General features: G+C 33.5%; 1 protein-coding gene across 1 annotated transcript in view; it reads left to right on the forward strand.

The window, feature by feature from the left end:
- The window catches only part of PPP1R3A (protein phosphatase 1 regulatory subunit 3A), a 38,758-nt gene that overhangs the window by 10,225 nt on the left and 7,283 nt on the right, over positions 1-21,250 (forward strand). The window contains exons 2-3 of the mRNA XM_007195107.2: positions 20,253-20,311; positions 20,408-20,532. Coding sequence (XP_007195169.2) covers positions 20,253-20,311; positions 20,408-20,532 — 184 coding nt within the window. The remainder of the gene's footprint in view (positions 1-20,252; positions 20,312-20,407; positions 20,533-21,250) is intronic.

A 21,250-nucleotide genomic window follows, 5' to 3' on the forward strand; every position in this document is an offset into this window, starting at 1 on the left:
TCACCAGAGCTACTCCTACTGTCGATTTATCCATGTTATGGAACTTGCTTTTGCCCTTACACAGATTTACTATACTGCCTTAAAATTACCAGCGCTTCCGGCAATATTTTCCCATGGAGTAGCTACTCCTATGATGCAAAATAAAACAACTTTCCTTAAATGAAAGGGTTGCTGTTTGCCATGTGTGCATCTGATGCAATTTATAGGCAAAGAAATTAACATTCAGTGAAACTTACTGTTTATCAGATATTTTTATTTGGAAGAAGAGGACTTTTGTCATATGTCCCTCTATATCTGTTTAGCCAGAATTCTTCCAATGGTGGCCTTTCAAATGGTGGCCTTTTCCTGCACTTTTAAAAACTTTAATGTGTGTGCCATCTTCTCAACTGGACTGCAAGATCCTTGAGGTCAGCAGTGGCATATTAGTTTAAGCATTATTCCCCACTGTGACTAACAAAGGGTTTTGTGTGGAAAAGCTCTGAAAAAATATTGATTAAACCTGATAACCGTAGAGCCTGGTAAAATCCTAAAGTATCCATTCTGAGTACTTAAAGAATGAATTATGCTTTTTATAATTTTAATGATGAGTGCTTTTATTGTTTTCACAATCTTTAAAAATCAGGGTCCTACTGGTCATCTCCATCTGGATATCCATGTGGCAAATTAATTCCCTTACGTCCCAAACCAAAGTTACATTTCCCCTTCAATCCTAATCCTTCTTCCTCTATCCTATACTTTGTTTAAAGTCATAGTCATCATTCCAGTCATGCAAATAAGAAACATCAACATAAGAACTGATTTCTCTTTTGCCAACTCCTATTAATTCTACACTCATATTCGATTCCATTGCCACAGAAGTAATGATTGTTCATTTGATTAAAAATAAATATTGTTTTTGGGGCTTCCCTGCTGGCGCAGTGGTTAAGAATCCACCTGCCAATGCAGGGGACATGGGTTCGAGCCCTGGTCCAGGAAGATCCCACATGCCACAGAGCAACTGAGCCCGTGCGCCACAACTACTGAGCCCGCATGCCACAACTACTGAAGCTCGCGTGCCTACAGCCCATGTCCCGTAATAAGAGAAGCCACCACAATGAGAAGACCATGCACCGCAACGAAGAGTAGCCCCCGCTCGCCGCAACTAGAGAAAGCCCGCACGTAGCAACGAAGACCCAATGCAGCCAAAAATAAATAAATTTATTTAAAAAAACACATTATTTAAAAAATAAAGAACAGAGTATACAAAAACCATATTTACACATTATAAAAACAACAGCTAAGAGGGAAATTTATTTCCTCAATAACCACATTTGTTGTCTAAATTGACTCAAAATTAAATATAGAATTGAACATATTAACCATATTAACATCTTGTAGTCAGTCTAAATTTACTTTCAGTTACCAGGGTATCTAAGAAAGATCAAATTGAGAAATAAGTTAATATAGTCTACTATAGGACACTTTATTTAGTCTTTCCTTCTTTCCTGTCTTCTAAAGAGCTGATTCATTGAGTCAGTACAATGTTACTATTCTGTAATGTCAAGTAATCTTAACATCCCAAATAAAAGAAATACTCATTGGTCAGCTTTCGGCTTCCTTCATATCACAATCCAGACCAGTGGGACAAGAGAAAAATCCAACAGGCTGAATTATAAAAGACCAAAGGCAGATATTGTATGTCCACTGATCAGAACTGAGTCATTCATTCTTTCTCTTTGCCAGGGCCAGGACCCGGGCCAATACTCATGTTAGTTCTGCTGCTGCTGCTTGTGGCACTCACTGATTCTGACACCTGTGGATTCTGGGTCTGGCTGTTGTTCTGTCTGCTTTTCTTTACCTTAATGACTTCCTTTGACTTGGCCTTTTGCCTCTACCAGATTCCTCCCCTGTTCCTAAACCTAAACACCTAAACCACGTCCTCTCTGTCTTGAGATTGCAGATTCTTGGTCTTTGCTTATATGAAACCATAAAACAAAAACAATTAAAGAGAAATAATGCAGTACATGTAAATGTTTAACCTTAAAACCTACAAAAAGGTAGTATGATGAATCTGCTACATTCTGTTGAGTACTTTTTAAAAAAAAATATTTATTTATTTAGCTGTGCTTGGTCTTAGTTGTGGCATGTGGGATCTAGTTCCCTGACCAGGGATTGAACCTGGGCCCCCTGCATTGGGAGTGCAGAGTCCTAGCCACTGCAGGGAAGTCCCTATTGAGTACTTTTTTAAAAAATTACTTTGATATAATTTTAGATTTTAAAAAAATTTATAGGAATAATATGAAGACTTCCCATATTCTTGTATATAAATGTTTTAAAACTATATGAGGAGTCCAGTTACATTGATTCTTATAGGCAAAAGCTTTTACCTTTGAAAAACATAAGCAATGTGACTTTCTAGTTTGTAGCTAATTGCTGATTTTTGCAGACTATAAACTACAATTAAAATGTTTTGTGAAAATATTAACAAACTCAGATGGAAATAGTACTGTTATTATATTATAATATTTAAATTTTAAAATTATATTATTTTTCTTTTTATGATATAAGAATTGGGAAACAAATATATGTTTTTAGGAAATTAGCATAAATAATTACATATTTTATATGGCAAAATAATAATATACCTCATGGATAATGACACATCAATTAACTCCTACATCATCACCCTCAACTATCATCTCATAGTTTTCATTAAGAGTTTTACTATAATTTTCCTAATATCCTAAAGAGCTTTATTGTATAAAACCTGAAGTTTCCACCCAAAGTATAAATGTATTATTGAGGTAGGTAATGCATGGCATTTGTAAATAGTTACGTTTCACTTTCTCGGAAGAAGTGTTTTAATGAAACTTGCTGAAAATTAAAGTTTTATCATTTACATTTTTTTGTTGTCCAATTAACTTTTAGTATACAAATATGGATGGGTTCCTACTGAAAATGGCATTTGTGAGACTGAGTTAAACAGTATCTGGGGAAAGCTTAGCTATTGACTGAGCATCCTGGAGGGGTATTCTTATTAGTACAACAGAATACTCTTGTCTGTGACTAATTGTAAATTCTGAGGCAATTAATTTTTTTGAAAACCCTCAAAATTATGTTGGTGTGATTATAAGAGTCTTTCTTTTCTGTGTTATTCTTCAATTCCTGGGGAATTCCTTGACCACTTATGGTAATTTTGGACCAGTTTGCTTTCATTCTTTTAATTTTTATCTGAGCATCTGTAACATTTATTAGAACTTGTCTACGAAACCAGGTGGGACTCTCATCTTGTGCATGGACAAGTAGTCCATCGACAACTTTAAATTTATGATATTTTACTACTTTAACAAGTTAGCTGTTCTTTTGTTTAGAAATTTCTAATTATATAAACTTAAGGAATACATACTTTAAATGTCTCTATTATTATTTCTTAAGTGATATAAAATTATCTCCCACTAGATCACTTTTATACATTGTAGTCAACAGGCCAGTCCCATTTACATGAGAAGAAATTTAGGCAAAAGGGATTTATTTGATCAAGACCAGGAAATATATAAGAGGAAAAGCTCTTTTTGTGATTTAAGGTCTCTAATTCCCTGCGGCTTTGAACCATAGTGCCCCAATCAGCCAATTAACCAAAAAGAAATTACAGAGTCCTTAATTTATGTAGGATTCTTCTAGTTAGCTTCTATTTTCAAGCATTAATTTGATAAATGGATAATATTTATGCACATGAGAAGTTAGTTATCAACAAAAATGGAATGACACAGACTTAGAGGAGAGCATAGGAGGTGCAGAGCAACAGGCTTTAGAGAAATGATTTACTGCAGGCGGACCTGATCAGAAACAGCATCACAGAGGAATTGAACTTGATCTGGAAATGGTAAAACTTGGGTAGGTGGAGAAGAGTTATGAGACTGTTTACACAGAATAAAAAATACTTGTGGACACGGCAGCAAAAAAGATAAGTCGGAGGTTTTGTTAGTCAATTTGACTGCCTGGAATGGAAAGAATTGTGAGAATCAAACTTGAAGAAAAAGGTTGAAAAAGAATTGCACAGTCTTGCTAGACCAAGGATTTTGAACTTTAGTTCCTATGCTCAAGGATAAAGTATTATTTTACTTATATCAATCCAGAAAGCGTATGCAGAATAGAGTGAAAAGTATGAACTAGGTCACTGTCCATAAAAAGGGATATTGATTTTCTATGTTCATAACTGTTTTTTACTTACTGGTTCTGTATGTTAGAATGTTTAAAACATAGGTTTTATCCTTTTCTCATTATCAATATTAACTGAATTCTGCTATAGGTCATCTTTAACGTAAATAAACACATATATATATTATGGCACTAATTTTTAGGTATTTCTATACTATTTTATGGGTGATTTATTTTACTACTCTGGCGACACTTAGGGGAAATTTATTTCTATAATTGTTTTTCGTCCAAATCCTTCCTCAAAATCTAAGGTTTACATTTTAATTTAGTGAAAAATATTAGTCCAGGCATCTCAGTCTTTATCCTCTTGGATGGATACATGGAAATTACACTAGTATATTTTTTTCTATAGTACCAATGACCTCAAGATTAAGAGGGTATGAATCTTGGTTCACATGAAAAAAAAAATCAAAATATTAGTAGCAAAGTTCTTACTATGCTTTTCAGCTTGTGTATTAAAAGAGAGTAAAAAAAAGATCGATGACTAGAAGAAATGAATACAGGATAATAAACATAAAGAATAAGTAAGTTATTTTAGAAGATGACATATGCAATTGAGAATATAAAAAACAGAGCAGCATAAGAAGAATAAGGAATAAAGACTACTTCATTGAGAAGATGACAATTGATCAGAGACTTGAAGAAAGTCAGTCATGAAGAAATCTGGGAGAAGAGAGTTCCATTCAGAACAAAGCAACCAGTGCAAATATTCTAAGAAAGTTCAAGTGATGGATCTCCCCTTCTGTTTACATTAGGTTCTCGTGCTCCTTAGGTCGCCTCTACATTCTCGGGCTTATTTCCCACAGGACCCATCACTACCCACAGGGTCTCTGAGAGAAAGGGGCAGTGTAGCAAAGGTACAGATGAAAATATGTCATCAGCAGTTTGCCTTTGACTCTAAAGTCTTTTAGGGTCCCTTTCTGCTTTCTCTCGCTGCCCAAATCCTTATATCCAATCTTTTAGATTCATCTTTGCAACTGAAGGACTGAGTTGCAATTTTGTCTTGGTGAAGGTGCAGTTGTGTTACAGTTAATCTAATCAGAGAAGAAATTCCACATTTGAGTTATCTTAAAAAGCACTGAATAATTCTATCTATTATTATTTTATTTCAAAATTTTTCGATTATCCTGACAACAGACTATGAGTATTGTAGATACTGGATAAGTTTATGTAAATTGATACCTGTAAGAAGAAAATATTTTTCATAAATTAACACTGTATACATATAATAAATCAAGCAAACCATCGTAAAATGATTTGCAAAGATAGCAAGTGTAATCTTGCAAGTGCCTTATGTAGCAAATGAGGAAAAAAGAAGACCAGAATATAAGCAGTTTTGATCTTTTTATATGAAACATTATTTTACATATTATAAACTCCAAACACATTAAACTATCAGCATTATCCACAACTTACATTTAAGCCATTACATTGCGTGTTCTGCTTTTTAAATAACTGTCACTTCATCTCTACCATTTTCATCTCAAGACTAATTGTCTCTTTTATGGGATCTAACCAACTAGTGTCCTTGGCAATACACTTTACGGTGCTTGCATTTACAATAATTGTTTGGGCAATTTGCCATAGTACAACTGGAAAACATTTTACCATCCCAGGTCTAAATCTTAACAAACACGATCAGTGTTAGGGTAGAAAAGATTAATGTCTCTTACCCTAAACAGCATCTAGATTTCCTTTCAGTGAAAAGAATCAGTAAATTTAAATTCACTGATGTATGGATTGGTAATCCCCATGATGAATAAAAATTAATTGTTTAATAGACCTAACAGTAGCAGAAGTAAAATCCCTATAAAATTTACATTATTGCTAACCTGCTTGATTATGTATACCCTCTCCTCCCACCCCATAGAAAAACTTAAAAGCAGAGTATTTTCACTGAAGGATTTATTTTCCCACTAACCATACTTTGATATAGTAAAAGCCAGTGTAGAATAGTAGTGTAAACCAGTGTTTCTTAAACTTGGGTGCGCATAGGAAGGGGAAAAATAGGCACCCACGCCTAGATCCTCCTATAAGACCCCAGTTTCATTGGGTGGGGGCAGGTTGCAGGCACTGGTATTTTTAAAAAGCTCCCCAGCTGATTCCGATATGCACCAGGGTTGAGAATGATATAAACAAAAGACTAAACACATGTGTTTTGAGTTGTAACTTTTTTTGTAATTTGAAAATCAGTCTCAGTATCCACCAAAAGAATAATGCTATTAAACAAAGAAAAATTAGCAAATAAAATAATGCTTTTGCAAATATGGCCTGAGGGATTTTTAAGCATTAATAGAAACATTTAGTACTGCGGAAATTAAGATACAAAAGATAAGCTTTTTAAATAAGGCATCTATTACAGAAATTTTGCCCCATCATTTGTGATGACTTGGGGAAGGTGAAAAAGGCACTTTAAATAGCATGGTAAAGTTAATTTCCATTTAGAATGAAGTAAACTTTCAGAAAGTATTTACTTTTCTTTTTGAAAAGTATATATTTTACAGTTCAGAAAAATCAAACTTTTAAATATGATTTGTAAGCATATTAAAGGATATGATCTTCTTTCAGCCTGCTCTTTTTACAAGCCCATGTATATACACAGTTGCTACTGCCTTCCCTGAGTTTGACTTATGGATATTACAGTTGACCCTGAATGGATCCTGTATGGACCCTGTTATGGATCTTATTACAATGGGGATATCAGGGGTGCTGACCCTCTTTGTAGTTGAAAATCTGAGTATAACTTATAGTTGGTCCTCCATATACTCAGTTCCTCTGTATCCATGGTTCTGCATCGTCAGATTTAACCAACTGCAGGCCACGTAGTACTGTAGTATTTACTATTGAAAAAAAACTGCATATAAGTGGACCCACGCAGTTCAAACCTGTGTTTTTCAAGAGTCGACTGTATTTTCTTCTATAGCACTCCATGCTTCCCCAATCATGAAATGTATAGCTGTGATTTTATACTGCTAGTTTTCATTTATCATTCTTTAGACTGTAAGCTCTATGAAGTTAGAGTTGGTTCAATCTCAGCTTGTGCTAGTAGTTTAACGTTTAGCATGATGCCTAGCACAGATTAACTACTTGCTGAATGAATACACATTAAATTTTGTCCAACATTATTCTGACTTAGCATGATGTCCAGTAGAAGGACTGAATCCTTTTAAAGCCACTTGATAGCTGTATTCTTCAGAATGTTGACTGTAAAGTCTTGTGCTGCCTTGTTAAAAGTGTGGCAGAGATCCCCATCTTTGGCAACATAACTGCATCCCTTCAGGATTCAGCCCTTGCATTTGACTCCTTCAGCAATCCCAGCCTGTGGCCCAACTTCTTCAGTCACCTGTTCCTTGCCTTTTAGTTCATACTGGTTCTCAACTTGTCCTTCCCAAGCACCATATTGCTCTTCTATTAATCTCTAACCATAGTCCGTCTTAGTGAGACCTTCACACTTCATCTTCTTAGGTTTGCTGGCAATGAATTTTGCTTTACTTAATCAGGGATCCAAAAGCCTTCAACTGGGAGAGCCATCTTGGCACTGATGAGCTCCTCCTGCCTATTCCATCTCTTCCAGTGAAAGGCACCAACCAGAGGAGTAAGGTGGTGTTTGTACTGTAAGCTTCTTAAATCAGTTGGACTTCTTTTCTTGACTCTATAGGTTCATTTGCATCATCCCTGAATCTGCTTACATCTACTCCAGTCTAGAACTTGGCTAGGACCAATAACTGGTGGACATTTTCTAGCATTGAAATTAACATGAGCAAGAATATGAAATGTAGTTGGTTGCATGTGATAACTGCACTAATAAAGATTATTTATGTTAAAAATAATATTGCCTCTTATTTAAAGAGTTTTAATCAAATAGATTCTATGAAGGATCTCTGCAAGTTAGCAAAGATCTTAAAGCTAATTTAAAAATTCTATTACTTGGACATCATCCAAATTAAGAACTCCTGCACCCAAAGACACAGTCAAGACAGTGAAAATGGGAGAAAACATTTACAAATATATCTAATAAGTGACTTATCCAGAAGAACTCTTACAACTCAATAATAAAAAGACAGCCTAATTTTAAAATGAGCAAAGGATTTAAATAGATATTTCTCCAGAGAAGATATATTAATGACAAATAAGCACATGAAAAAGTATTCAATATCATCAGTTACTATGAAAATGCTAATCAAAACCACAATGAGATGTCACTTCACGCCCACTATAATGACAACAATCAATAAAACAGATAATAACAAGTGTCGGTGAGGATGTGGAGAAACAAATTATAGAATTATCATAAACCAGCAATTTCACTTCTAGGTATCTACCCAGGGGAAATGAAAACATATGTCCATGCAAACACTGGTATGTAAATGTTCATAGAAGCACTGTCCACAAGAGCCAAAAGGTGGAAACAACTCAAATACCCATCAGCTGGAACATGAGTAAAGTGAGTGTATCTATACAATGGAATACTATTCATCAATAAAAATGAAACATTGATACATCCTACAACACTGATGAACCTCAGAAACATTTTCCTCCATGAAAGAGGCCAGACACAAAGAACACATATTGTATGATTCTCCTTATATGAAATATCTAGAATAGGCAAATATCTCAAAACAGAAAGAAGATTAGTGGTTGCCTAGGACTGGGGATGGGAGTAAAGAGTGACTCTAACAGGCTTATTCTTTTGGGGGTGCTGGAAATGTTCTAAAATTAGATTTGGTGATAATTGCACAACTCTGTAAATATATTAAATATACTAAATGTCACTGAATTGAACACTTAAAATGGGTGGATTTTGTGGTATGTAAATGATACCTCAGTAAAGCTGTTAACTTAAAAAATTATATTACTAATTTTGTATGGGGATACTAATATTTTATGATAAACAGATATAGATTTCTATAGACAGACTACAGAATTTAGGGTTTATCAGTTTAGAAATAAGGGTCTGTTTCTCCTGAAATTTAGTAGAGAAATAGTAGTAAAAGATTGTATTGTATTTTAGATGAGGCTAGAATAAAATGGCAAGAAAATGAATATAGGTTGCATACATAGTCCCAGATGAAAAATTATATTTCCCATACCTGGTATGTGTATAAGCTTTGAAAGATACTTGAGTACCTTTCTATGAATTCTGTAGATAATTATGCTGCAGGAATAAGGACTATAAGTTTGATCCCCTTCTTCAGAGTATGTTAATTCAAGGACTGAACAACTTTCACTCCATAACATTTTTCTTATTGTTTCAACAGGGAATGTGGATATTAATTTTATCTTTTTGCAAAGTGCAAAGTGTTGATGTAATAATAATAGCTAATGTTTATTGATTGCTTGCTGTATGCCAGACACTGAGCAGTTTAAATCCATTTCCTCATTTAATGTGCTACATTGGTACGAACACTTACTCTTCTTAGTTTAATTGCACTTTCCTTTCTTGCGTCCTCTTTCATGGTCTTTCTCTGCTCTCTTTTTCTTTTTTCTATTCCACTACTCTTTCCCTACCTACCTTCAGAGCAAATTATTCAACTGCTGGTTACACTATTCATGTTTCAGAGTCTCATTTTTTAAAAACAAGTGCTTCGTTCACATTGTTCTGCCTTTAGCCAAAAACCAATTTGACATTGCAGAAAAATATCAAATCAGATTTTGTGCTGAATTTTGACTGATTTAGTCAAAATGTTCAAGTGGTTTGTATATATAAACCTGCCTTAAATCAAAGAAATGTGGGCTGAAGGGGAGGAGGTCTTTGAATATGAAGTGGTAGATTCCACAGGAGTGCAGAATCTTTTGTGAAGAAATCTGCAAGAGGACAGAAAGAAAATACTAATTCACAAAAGGTGTGGGTGAAGGGCTGGCAAAGAAAACCTGTAACACAAGATGTGGACATTTGTGAGTATGCCTCAGTGCATTGCATTAATAATTTGCATATTAAGAAGTCACGAGTGTTCACGTTAATGAATCCCTAACTAGTCTCTGACACAATAGAATGAGTGTCCCTGGAGGAGTCATTATGGCCTATCATGTCAATGATCCGCATATTAATGACTCTCTTACAGGCTCATCAACAGGTAGCCTAATAGGCTTCCATTGAGTTCTTTTTCATTTGCTTTTTAAATGTATCCTCTCCTCCCTTCCTTTTGTAATCTTATTGTGAAGATTTGACAAAAAGGTGCATTAAGATGATTTTAATGTGTGAGGTAAGTTCACAAAAGCATTAAATTTAGAAATAATGCTTTAAGACTTCCTGAGTCTGCCTAGAAAACTTTTCAAATGCAGTTAAATACAAATCCAGTTTGATAATAGGGTTCTTATTTGGAATTTAACACAAGCCATCCAACCCAATTTACCATATTTCTCTTTTCCCTGATATATCAATTTATGCTGTGATTAGCATAAGTAGAGTAGCTAGTTTAAAAATGTTTGTGAAACTGAATTTCTTGAAAATGGAAATGAATTCCAATGGATTTCATATGATAGAGGTTACTAAACACTTATTAAAACTAAAAAGCAGTAGCTGATAATATAAAAAAATTTAAATATAAAAGAATTTTAAATTTAGAGAAAATACAAGACGTTTATTAATTGCATAGCCATAAATAAAAGGTCCTAGGATTTTGAAAAATGATTTCATAACTTTTAAGTTTAACATTTAATTAAAAGCAATAACAGGAAGGCAGTACTTTAACATTTCTAACTTGATTTGGCATGCCCTGACTTTTGTTGGCCCTATTATTATATTTAAGATATTTGGTGATTTTTCTTATGAACATAAAACCTACCATCTCCTATACGAAATACTGAAGAACTGTTTTACCAATATTTTACTGAATTATACATCATTTCACCTGATTTACTCTCCAGATAAAGGGAAGAGTATTGATACACGCTTGCAATTCTCTGTCAAGAGCCAGGAATAGGAGAAAAGCTGGGGAAAGAGTTGGAGAAGTTTGGCACTTTGTTCCCCACTAAAGAAAAAACAAAACGAACAACCCCATGTAAACTTTACTACCTTGGCGAACAATAGCGGGCACAGATGCTCAGGGGAGTGGCTGCCACCCTCAGCTGGGCAACAGATCCTTTTGAGAAGTGTCACTTCCAAATGATTTGATTTCAGTCTGGAAGTCTCATGCTCCTTTGTTTTCCTTCTCGCCCCTAGCCCTTCCAAATACAACCTTTCCACACATACACTGGGAATATCAATTTACATTTTAAATTACCTTTTCTTAAAACAGTTTTCAAAACAATATTTAATAGAAATTCTGTAGAGCTTGGATGTCAAATCTCAGTATTTAACAGACCAAATATCTTAGGTGATACTTATATGTAGATTTCACAGAGCAAACATGTTTAATCAGGATTTCCTTAATTGCATTAGTTAGCTCATAGTCATGATTTTGTGATAATGACTTTTTACACAAACACAAACAAATCAATATCTTTATGAAGGAAGTAATGCCTGAAAATTAGTATCCTTAGGAAAAAATAGATATTAACAATACTCTGATAATTTTCAAAAGATGGATGCTGTATAAAGTTCTTAGAAATCACTTTGTAGGGCAATTGTGGAGAATCAGAATGTCAGAATTCTGAAGTAGTAAGAGTCTCAGCCGGACAATGACTAATTTTTTTGTCACCCACATGTTCCACTGGTAACAATTACTTCCATTAAGAACTCAGGTAAAATAAGGACTTTAGACCAATAAAGTTAAGAATTTTTTTCTGATATCTGTCTGATGTATATTCTTTAGTTTTTCCAGTATCCATCACTTAAAAACATTTACATTTCTCTCTTGGTAGAATATAATTGGCAGATTGTGGCAGAGAAGTCCCTTGGGCCAGGTTTACCTATAACTCTTCTTCCACTGAAAATTCATGGATTCTGCTTGTAATTACATCTCTCCCAAAGCAACCTACAATTTTTGTTGTTGTTGTTCACACGTGAACCTCCAAGGTTTGACTTAATTAAGCACTAGATTCTCGCAATTTAGTACTCCTTTAGAAGACACTCTAAGGAGATCCCATCTCTACAAAATTGCACATGATGCCCAGATTCAATCACAGAATTAAATCCAAATAATTTTTTCTCCCTGATTTCTGTGGGGTGGGTGAGCAAGAAAAAATAGCACCCACTGCTTTAACATGACAAAGCAGATTTGAAAACAGCAATCCTTGGCAGAAGACAAAGAGTTAGGAAATGAAGCAACTTTGGAAAAGAAACTTACCAAAGAATTCTTCAACAAGGTTATGCTTTTTAGTTGCTTCTTTCTCTGCTATTGAAATTTCCTGCATCAAGAAGGCATCGTACCATCGTTTTCAATATATTTTCAAGATCAAGCACTGAGGCAATAGGCAATGTTCTAATTTAGTAAAAGAAATAGAGAAGATTTTTAGGAACATAGCAATTCAGGTTTCTGGAAAACAGGAAAGTGACTTGATAAAACCATCTGGTCACTAATGTGGTGATATGTTCTTAGTTACTTGAATACTTGAGCAGTTCACTAGACTTTACTCAAGGGGCTTGTGGTTTGCCGTGGTTTATGCTTACATTTTAAAAGTAATAAATTAGCTTATATCATATGTATTACCCAATATGTTCGTTTATCCCAATCATTTGTAGATATTGATAATGTTCCACTATTTGAAAAGTTTTACCTGGACATAGTAAAATAATTTGGGAATAAATCATTGTATAATCTGCATTATAAATAATGTAAGTCTAGCTCACAAACTGTGTGGGTAGGATTTCTGTAGGTATTAAATTTGAAATGCTGACCATAAGATTTAATTGAGAATTTATCTTTGTATTGCAAAGTTAATGGTTATTTCTATTGATCCTACTAGCATTTATATCTTTTGAAAACAAATTTAAGAAATTTCCAAATTACATTTCAAAATTATATTTATGGAATACTATTAGCTACATAAATATGGAACTCCTAAAACTGGAAAGCATGTTATTTAATGTCAAAATTGAGAAAGGCTAATTGTTTCCATTTTGAGCAATAAAGGGGTTGAGAAATAAAGGGGTAGTGGCTGCCTGGTTGTATAGAGAAGGATCACGGGGCTCAATCTGGTCTCAGCTAGGAAGTCGCTTGACCTGTTATCAGTGCTTGCCATGGGTGCGAGAGAAGGAGGCCAGCATGAGAGTATTGTATTTGATATCCCTAATCTAATCCAGAGCTTTCACTTTGAAGATGAGGAATCCCACAAAAACCATGTTCTTTACCATATTAGTTATTAGTCTCCAGATTCAGCATCTAAAGGAAATAGAAGCCATTTAAAATTTTTGATGTTTTTTCATTGAGATTATTTCTTGCTTCTTTCAATCCCCATTATTAATGCAGAACTGTCTTCATTTTGTTTTCCTCTGTGGAATTATCATCAAGGAACTGAATTTTAATTCATCTTTTCATCCTAAATTCCTTCTTGCATTATGCCTTTAAACTTTTTCCTTAGACACTTCTGTTCACAATTAGACATTTATTGCTCTAATTGTCTCTCTTTTGATCAAATATTTCTCTTCTGTTCTGGTTTTATTCCTGATCAAAAGAAGACTATCGGTACTGTAACACCAAAGGAATAGATACTAAGCCCTAGTAGTTGGTTAATGTATTATGAACTTTACCTCTCATTAAGTACAAGTTTCTGCTTTCCTCACTCCTCCAATTCATGGCTATAAAATGTGAGAATACTAGAAAGTCAATTTTTAGAGAAATATCACCATAAAATTATGAAAATAAACAGTACACAATATGTAATTATTTATTCCAGGAAAACCTTTTCAGTATTTCTGTAAGTATCCACTTATCAATGCCAATCCTGATATATTCTTCTTAAGTGTCTTTAAAAAAATTTCAAGTGAGGTACATAATATTTCTAACTTAAAATCTCTCCATTCATTTAGGGAGAGTGGGTAGAGAAAATCAAATGAGAGCACAAGCTTCGAACAAAGAAGGCACACTTACGTCTTCTTGAAGAGTTCAATATTGACTTTTTAGCTGTTTATCAGAGTGAGAGTTGATGCCTAAGAATTCCAAGTTGGTTTTCTTTAGGCAGTGCTGAGTACTTTCAAGCAGAGTGTTAAAGAGACACAAATGCAACATTCATGACTCATTTTGGAAATGATCCTTTTTTTATGCCAACTTTTTGATTCCTCTTGGAACAGAGTTACATTTCTGCTGCCTACAACCTAATCCTGACATTTACCCTGACCGGTTGGGTAATTCCATCACTTCAGACTTAGACTGGGTGGAACAGGTTTTACTCATATTTTAAGAGACATATGGGCTTTTAGCACAATAGCATTACAGAAACTCAGGAAAAATGATATTATTACTTATACTAAAACTACTACATTTTGACAGTGTTAAAATTAACCATAACTGCAAAAGAATAAGTGCCACATACCCAGAAACTGCAGGAATATTAACAGGGTGACTAAATTCTGACAGTGAATAAATTAATTGGCTAATAGCAGAAAGTGTGATTAGCATTCCCATGCACACTGTATTTGTATTTTAAATAAAAAGTTACTTTCACTGATGATCTAGTGATCTTTCTTTGGAGGGCGGTCCTCTGATAGTAAGAGTATACTTTAGAAAGACTAAGTGAGTATGTCATCATGGGCTGCAAATTTTACTCTTGAAAGTAACTTCTGGAAAAAAAAGTAACTTGTGAATTAAAGATATGAGAGAGTGGAGTAAACTTTAAAAAATATACATAATTCCAAGTAAAAGGAGAAGCACGGGAATCGGGTACTGGGGCAGTATAGAACTAATGATCAGTGTGGTATTTACTACATGTCACTAATAATAATGGTAATAACAGTAGTGATAATACATTTATTAAACACTTCCGCATATTGAGAATTATGATAAATAATTGCCCTGTGTAAGGACTAGGCAATACTTTGGAGAAAAACGAGATACAGAGAGGTTAAGTATCTTGTTGGAGGTCGCATGGCCAGTAAGTGACTTAGTAAGGTAAATAACAGGAAAAACTGTGATTTGAATCCAGGTCTTTCTGCTCTTTTTCGCTATGAATTGACTAGAATAAAAGCCAGGAAACTAGGCATAACTTGTTGATGCACTGTCCAGGCACACGTACCAGAGATTAGAGAAAAAGGCTGAAAGGTGTCTACATGGGCACCTGAGAAGCAGATTACCCAGTGTGCAAGACATCAGAAATCAGTCAGCAGACTAATTCAAGACCTTACCGACTTAACAGTGCAGGAGCCCCGGTTAACCACCAGACTTAACTCTCCCTTGCTTAGGTCTTGGAAAGAGCAATACTTGACTTCTAAATCTCATGAACACAGCCAAGGTCAGGCAGAAAGAAGGCATTTTTAAAATCTACATTCAGGGAATTGATCAACAAATCGCATTGATGCTACATCAAAAGTTTAACTCAAATTTGATTCCTTTTCTCTTTCCTCATTGCCATCACCTTTAACAGTCATAATTTGTGCCTGAAATATTGAAGGAGCCTCCTGACTTGCCTTCCTGCTTCACTATGGCTCATCCCATCCAGGATCTCCTAAGATAGATCCTTAAATGTACTTCCAGAGATTGGTCCCTAAATGTAAATCTGATGGTGTCTCTCTCCCATTTAACTCCTCCACTCCCCTCCCCAGAAACCGGAGCACTGGTTTAAAAGTACAGAAAAAATTCAGTCCCACATTTCCTGGCATGTTAAGCCGTTTAAACCTGGCTCAAACCAACCCCAGTTCTATTCCTTGGCATTCTTTCCTCAAAACAGTCCAAACCCTCTGAACATCTCATTGTTCCTGGATGGTTCTCTTCTTTTTGTGCTTTCTTACCTGTACTTCTTTGACCACTTCTTATTCTCTCTGCCTGAAATGACCTTACCATTTTTCTCTATTTGAGGAACACCTACTTCCCCTAAAACCTAATTAGAATGTCACTTCCTTTGTGAAAAATTCCCTGATTCTTCCAACTGAATGCTCTCCTCATTTCTGTTTTTTTTTTTCTCTAGAGAATATCATATCCCATTATTTATTATAATATTTATCACATTATAATAATTGCCTGTTGATGTGTCTATTTCCATCATTACATTATAGCTTCCTTGAGGTAAGAGGCTACATATATATTATTCATCTTTGATTTCCCAGTGTTTATTAGAACTTATGGCATATAGTGGATATTCAAAATATCAGAAGAATGAATGACCCCTCCTATGATTAAATAATACTAGTGACTATATTATATGATTTAAGGTGCACTAGAAATGAACTATCCCTCCACAAACTACATACCTTTTTGACCTTTCAATTTCTAAATTTATATTAGAAGATTTTAAAATTTTTGTTTAGCTATTTAAACCCATAATTAAAAGCATTGTTTTTAACTTTGGAGTGGGAGGTAAACATTACAAGACACACAAAAATATGCACATTTTAATTTATTAGACTCTTTTATGAAAATAAATTTTAATGAGGAAAGAAAAGAAGAATAATGTTATGATAATTTTGACAAGAGGTGGACAGAAGGGAAGAGTAGAAAGGACACTGTGCATTTATTCAGCAGCATTTATTATGCCACTATTATGTGTCAGGTAATGTATTAGCCACTGGGAATACAGATCAATAAGAAACTCCCCTGCTCCAAAAGGACTCAGGGAATATAAAGGGGAGACTAGAAATATTCACTAACATATTTCACTTATACCACAACTGTATATAGTTGTGGGTCCTATCTTCATCAACCATCAAGTTCTTTGCCTTTTTCCTCAAATTTTTTGAAGTGGTTTTAATTAAATGTAATTGGTCATATAACAGACACTTTGGATTTTGGAGTGGGATTTTATCTATAAACATCCTGTAATTTTGGCCAGACAGCAACCCATTTGTCTTAATAAATTATCTAAAACTAGAATTTAGCCATTTAGATATTTTAAATAATATAATAAACACCTGCAAAACTACCACTCAAAACAATCGACTTCTCACCATTTCCTTTGCTCATTCCTTTCCTCTGACTCACCCCACTTGATGTAACCATAATCTTGAAAATCAACCTTTATTGTTATATTCTATGTATTATATGTATTCCTTGATAAATATATTTAAATTATTTTAGTAGGTTTTAGCTCAATAAAAAAGAACCTCCTCTGATGTAATGTTTTAGCACTGTTCATTCAATATTATGTTGCTAAGATTTATCCATATTGTTGTATGTTTCTGTAGTTTATTAATTTTGAGTGCTTTATAATATTTCTTTTGTGGTATTCCAAGTTTTGTATCTACTCTTCTGTTGATAGGCATTTGGATTGGTTCAATTTATGCAATTGACAGCAATTTTTACCAATTAAATAAGTATAAAATAGCATCTCCTTGTGGTCTTGATTTGCATTTCTCTGTTTCCTAATAATGCTGACCATCCTTTATGTGCTTATGGGCCATATGTATTTTCTCTTCTGTGAAATGTCTGCTCCTCTCCCCTGATTCTATTGAAATGTTTGTGCTTTCTTATTGATTTGTAGAAGTTCTTTATATATTCTTGATATTTATTTTGTGTTGATTTTGTATAACATAAGCATCTTCTCCCAGTTTATTTATATTTTTCTATTATAAAGATGTCTTTCAATGAACAAAAATTTTTAATTTTAATAAAGCTAAACTGACAATCTTTTTTTATAGTCACTTTTTTTTTCTTATTTAAGAAAACATTTTCTACTCTGACGTCTGAAAGATATTTACATATTCTACTAAGAATTTCAAGGTTTTTGACATTTAAGACCTTAATCCATGTGGAATTGATTATCGAATATATGTTTTGCCTATTTCATCTTTTTTCCATGAGGGTAGCCACTTTCCCCATCTCCATTTACTGAAAAGTCCCTTATTTCCCTGCTTGGTGACATGCTATATTTGTCATATACCAAAGTTCTAGATAAGTAGGGATCTGTTACTAAGCTCTCAATACTTGCCTGTCTCTGTACCAATATAACTGTCTTAATAACTATATCCTCATAAGAACTATTGAAACTAGGTAGAGCAGGTTCCTCTACCCTGCTATTTCTCAGTAGTCTAGCTATTTTCAGTCCTTTATTCTTCTCTTTAGAATTATATTTTCAAATTTTGTGAAAACCTGTTTTGAAATTTTGATTAGAATTGAATTGAATCTGTAGATCAAATTGGGAGATAATATCTTCACAATCTTCTTCCTATCTATGAACATGGTATATCTCTCAATAATTTCTAGGTCTTTAATATTTATTGACACAATTTTATTCTTTTCCCTGTAGAAGTCTTACACATTTTCTATTCATTTTTTAATAGATATTTGATATAACATTTAAATTTCATCTATTTCAGGTTCTCTTTCTTGTATTTACCCCTGAATCTAAGATTTCCTTCCTATATTTCTGTATTTATATGTTTTTGTAAGAAGTCAATATAATAATACACGGTTTGACACCTAATTATTTGTCCCCAAAGTGAGCTAAAAGCAGGTTTCTTTCCTTTTGATGCAATCATTTTAAAAATTAAAGCATTTTAGAGAATTTAATAAGAAAAATGATTAATAGCATTTTGCTTAGGCAAAAACAAAAAGCTTTAAATGGTTATGATCTTTCCCTCTACAAATGAGATTTTCAGCATTGTTATGGGACTAAAGATAAAGAAGGGATAATTAAATGCTGTTCAATGGTTTATATATTTTTAAGAGTACATAGATTTTCTATGCACTCTATGAAAGAAAAATGTGCCAGCTTGCAGTTGGATTCCACAAAAATCGAATCTTTGCATAATTATAGGCCTCATTAAACAGTATAGATTTATAGATTAAAGCAGTATCACTTATTGGAAATACAATATTTTTCTAATAAAATTATACTTAGGTAAAAACATTATTTTCATTTCTGGGCCCACTTCAAGGTACCAAATAGTTTTGGTAAATATAAAATTAAGCATCATAAAATGTATACAAAGCTGAATTACTTCTTACATGGTCAAGATGGAAGAATTTGCAATTTTCTTGTGATTTGTTGAAACAAGATTAGCCTTCTGGGTATTTGAATCAACATTGTCCATGCAATGAAAACTAGGCTCTATTACACAAATTTATCAGCCATTGTGAACTCTCTGTATTTCTTTTATTGCAGAAAAAAGTCATTGAGAAAAGTCACTAGGAGAAAATTCAGCTGAGACAGTACAAGAAAATGTGGAGACTGGGCCAATCATTTCTGATAGACTGACTTGTGACATAATTATACACAAAGTGAGCTTTTCACTAACTCTTTTCTTGCTGAGTGTCATGGACAAATCTAAATTCTTATAATTCCACAAATACACCTACAAACAGATTACATTTGAAAGAAAAAAGTATTTATCTTTCTCAATAAGCATGCAGAATATGAGAGAAAAGCTAGTATAACCTGAATTATTTTAAAGAAAGAAAATGTATGCTTCCATATGAATGATCTAAAGTTTTGGTTGTAAAATTGGCCTTTGGCAATACATACATGAAGTCTTTAAAGTGGGTATAAATTTAGCTGCCTTTCAGTTTCTAGTAAGTTTGTTTTTTTTCTCCTTTTCTAGAGAGAGAGAGTTAATAATATGTCAGTTCAACTGGAAGAATTTTGAGTAAAATGGAACACAAAAAAATAATTGGAACGTTAGAAAGTAATTTCAATGACCACAAATGGACTGTCAGTTCATAAAACTTCATCATTTAAAACAAGAGAAAAATGTTTTCACTTGCAAAGATTAAATTCATGAATGATGGAATAATCTACACTTACATATATTTTTCCTTTGGTTATGTGTTTTAATATGAGTAAAATAATTTTATTTAGAATTATGGAATTGTGTAAATAATTTTTACATTTTTCTACAACTAATATATATTATTGCATCATTCTAAGAGATCAATTTAATTTAAAAATATACAAAGTAATGCAAGAAAATGTGAAAGGTTATATAATATTTGTTTGGCTTGTAATTGGTTTGAATTTCCTCCTCTATAAAAATACTTAGAAATATAGTCCCAGAAAAAAAGTATAACATTTTGTTTTAAACTTAACAGTAAAGAAGAATCACTGGTAACATCAGATGAGAATAACTCTGAGAATTCAAAGATTACAGGTAATATTTCTTTAATTTTTAAACCGAATATATTTATTTTGTTAAAGCCTACAATTATAACAATCTTACATAGGTGCAATTATCTTAACTTTTCAGATACCTATATCCCAACAATTGTGTTTTCTCATGAGGACAAGGAAGACTTGGAAACCAGTAATCAGAATGTAAAAGATGTAAACACGGAACATGATGAGCATAATGAAAAAGAATTAGATTTGATGGTAAGTGTTCTGGTTGCCTCGGTATTAGAGAAGATGAATCCATTTATGCTTCAAAGATGCTGCAATGCCTGCCTTTCAATAGCTTCAACTAATAAATAATTTGCAAATGTGAAAGCACAGCCTATTCTGTCCTTGCATCTCTAGCTTGATCAACAAGGCACTTTGATTTCAGTATGTTGCTTCTGGTCTCTGCATTGGTAAATTAATGACATTCATTTCTTACCTGTTTACCAGTGGCTCTGAGTAATAGTTTGTGGGAATTACAGAAGAGGTAGTACTATCCTGATGTGCATTTCTAATCTTTGTGACAAGTGTACATTTATCATAAACTCGTCTGTAAAATGAGAGGGCTGGACTAGATGATTGTTAGGGTTCTGTCCAGCTCTACAAGTCTGATTCTTGCATTTAGCAGCATTTTTTTTTTTTTTTACTTACTTCCATCTGTGAGAATCTCTAAGTTCTATATCATTGGAAAGTATTAAATTACCAAATGAGGATAAAATAGCCTGTGCCATATTTTTCAAACAGGAAACAAATTCAGAACTGTACAATTTAGTATTAAATTTGTTATCATAAATTTCACACTTGGTGAACATTCAATCTATTTGGGATTTTTAGGGGGATGGTTTAGATAGCATTTTTATCACAAAGGAAGAAATAGGAGTAAATGAGTCACATAATGCAATTTATCCTTTACTGTATTTGGTTGGAGCTCATA

This window comes from Balaenoptera acutorostrata, chromosome 7 (assembly GCF_949987535.1).
Source record: "Balaenoptera acutorostrata chromosome 7, mBalAcu1.1, whole genome shotgun sequence".
In the NCBI taxonomy this organism is placed as follows: Eukaryota; Metazoa; Chordata; class Mammalia; order Artiodactyla; family Balaenopteridae; genus Balaenoptera; species Balaenoptera acutorostrata.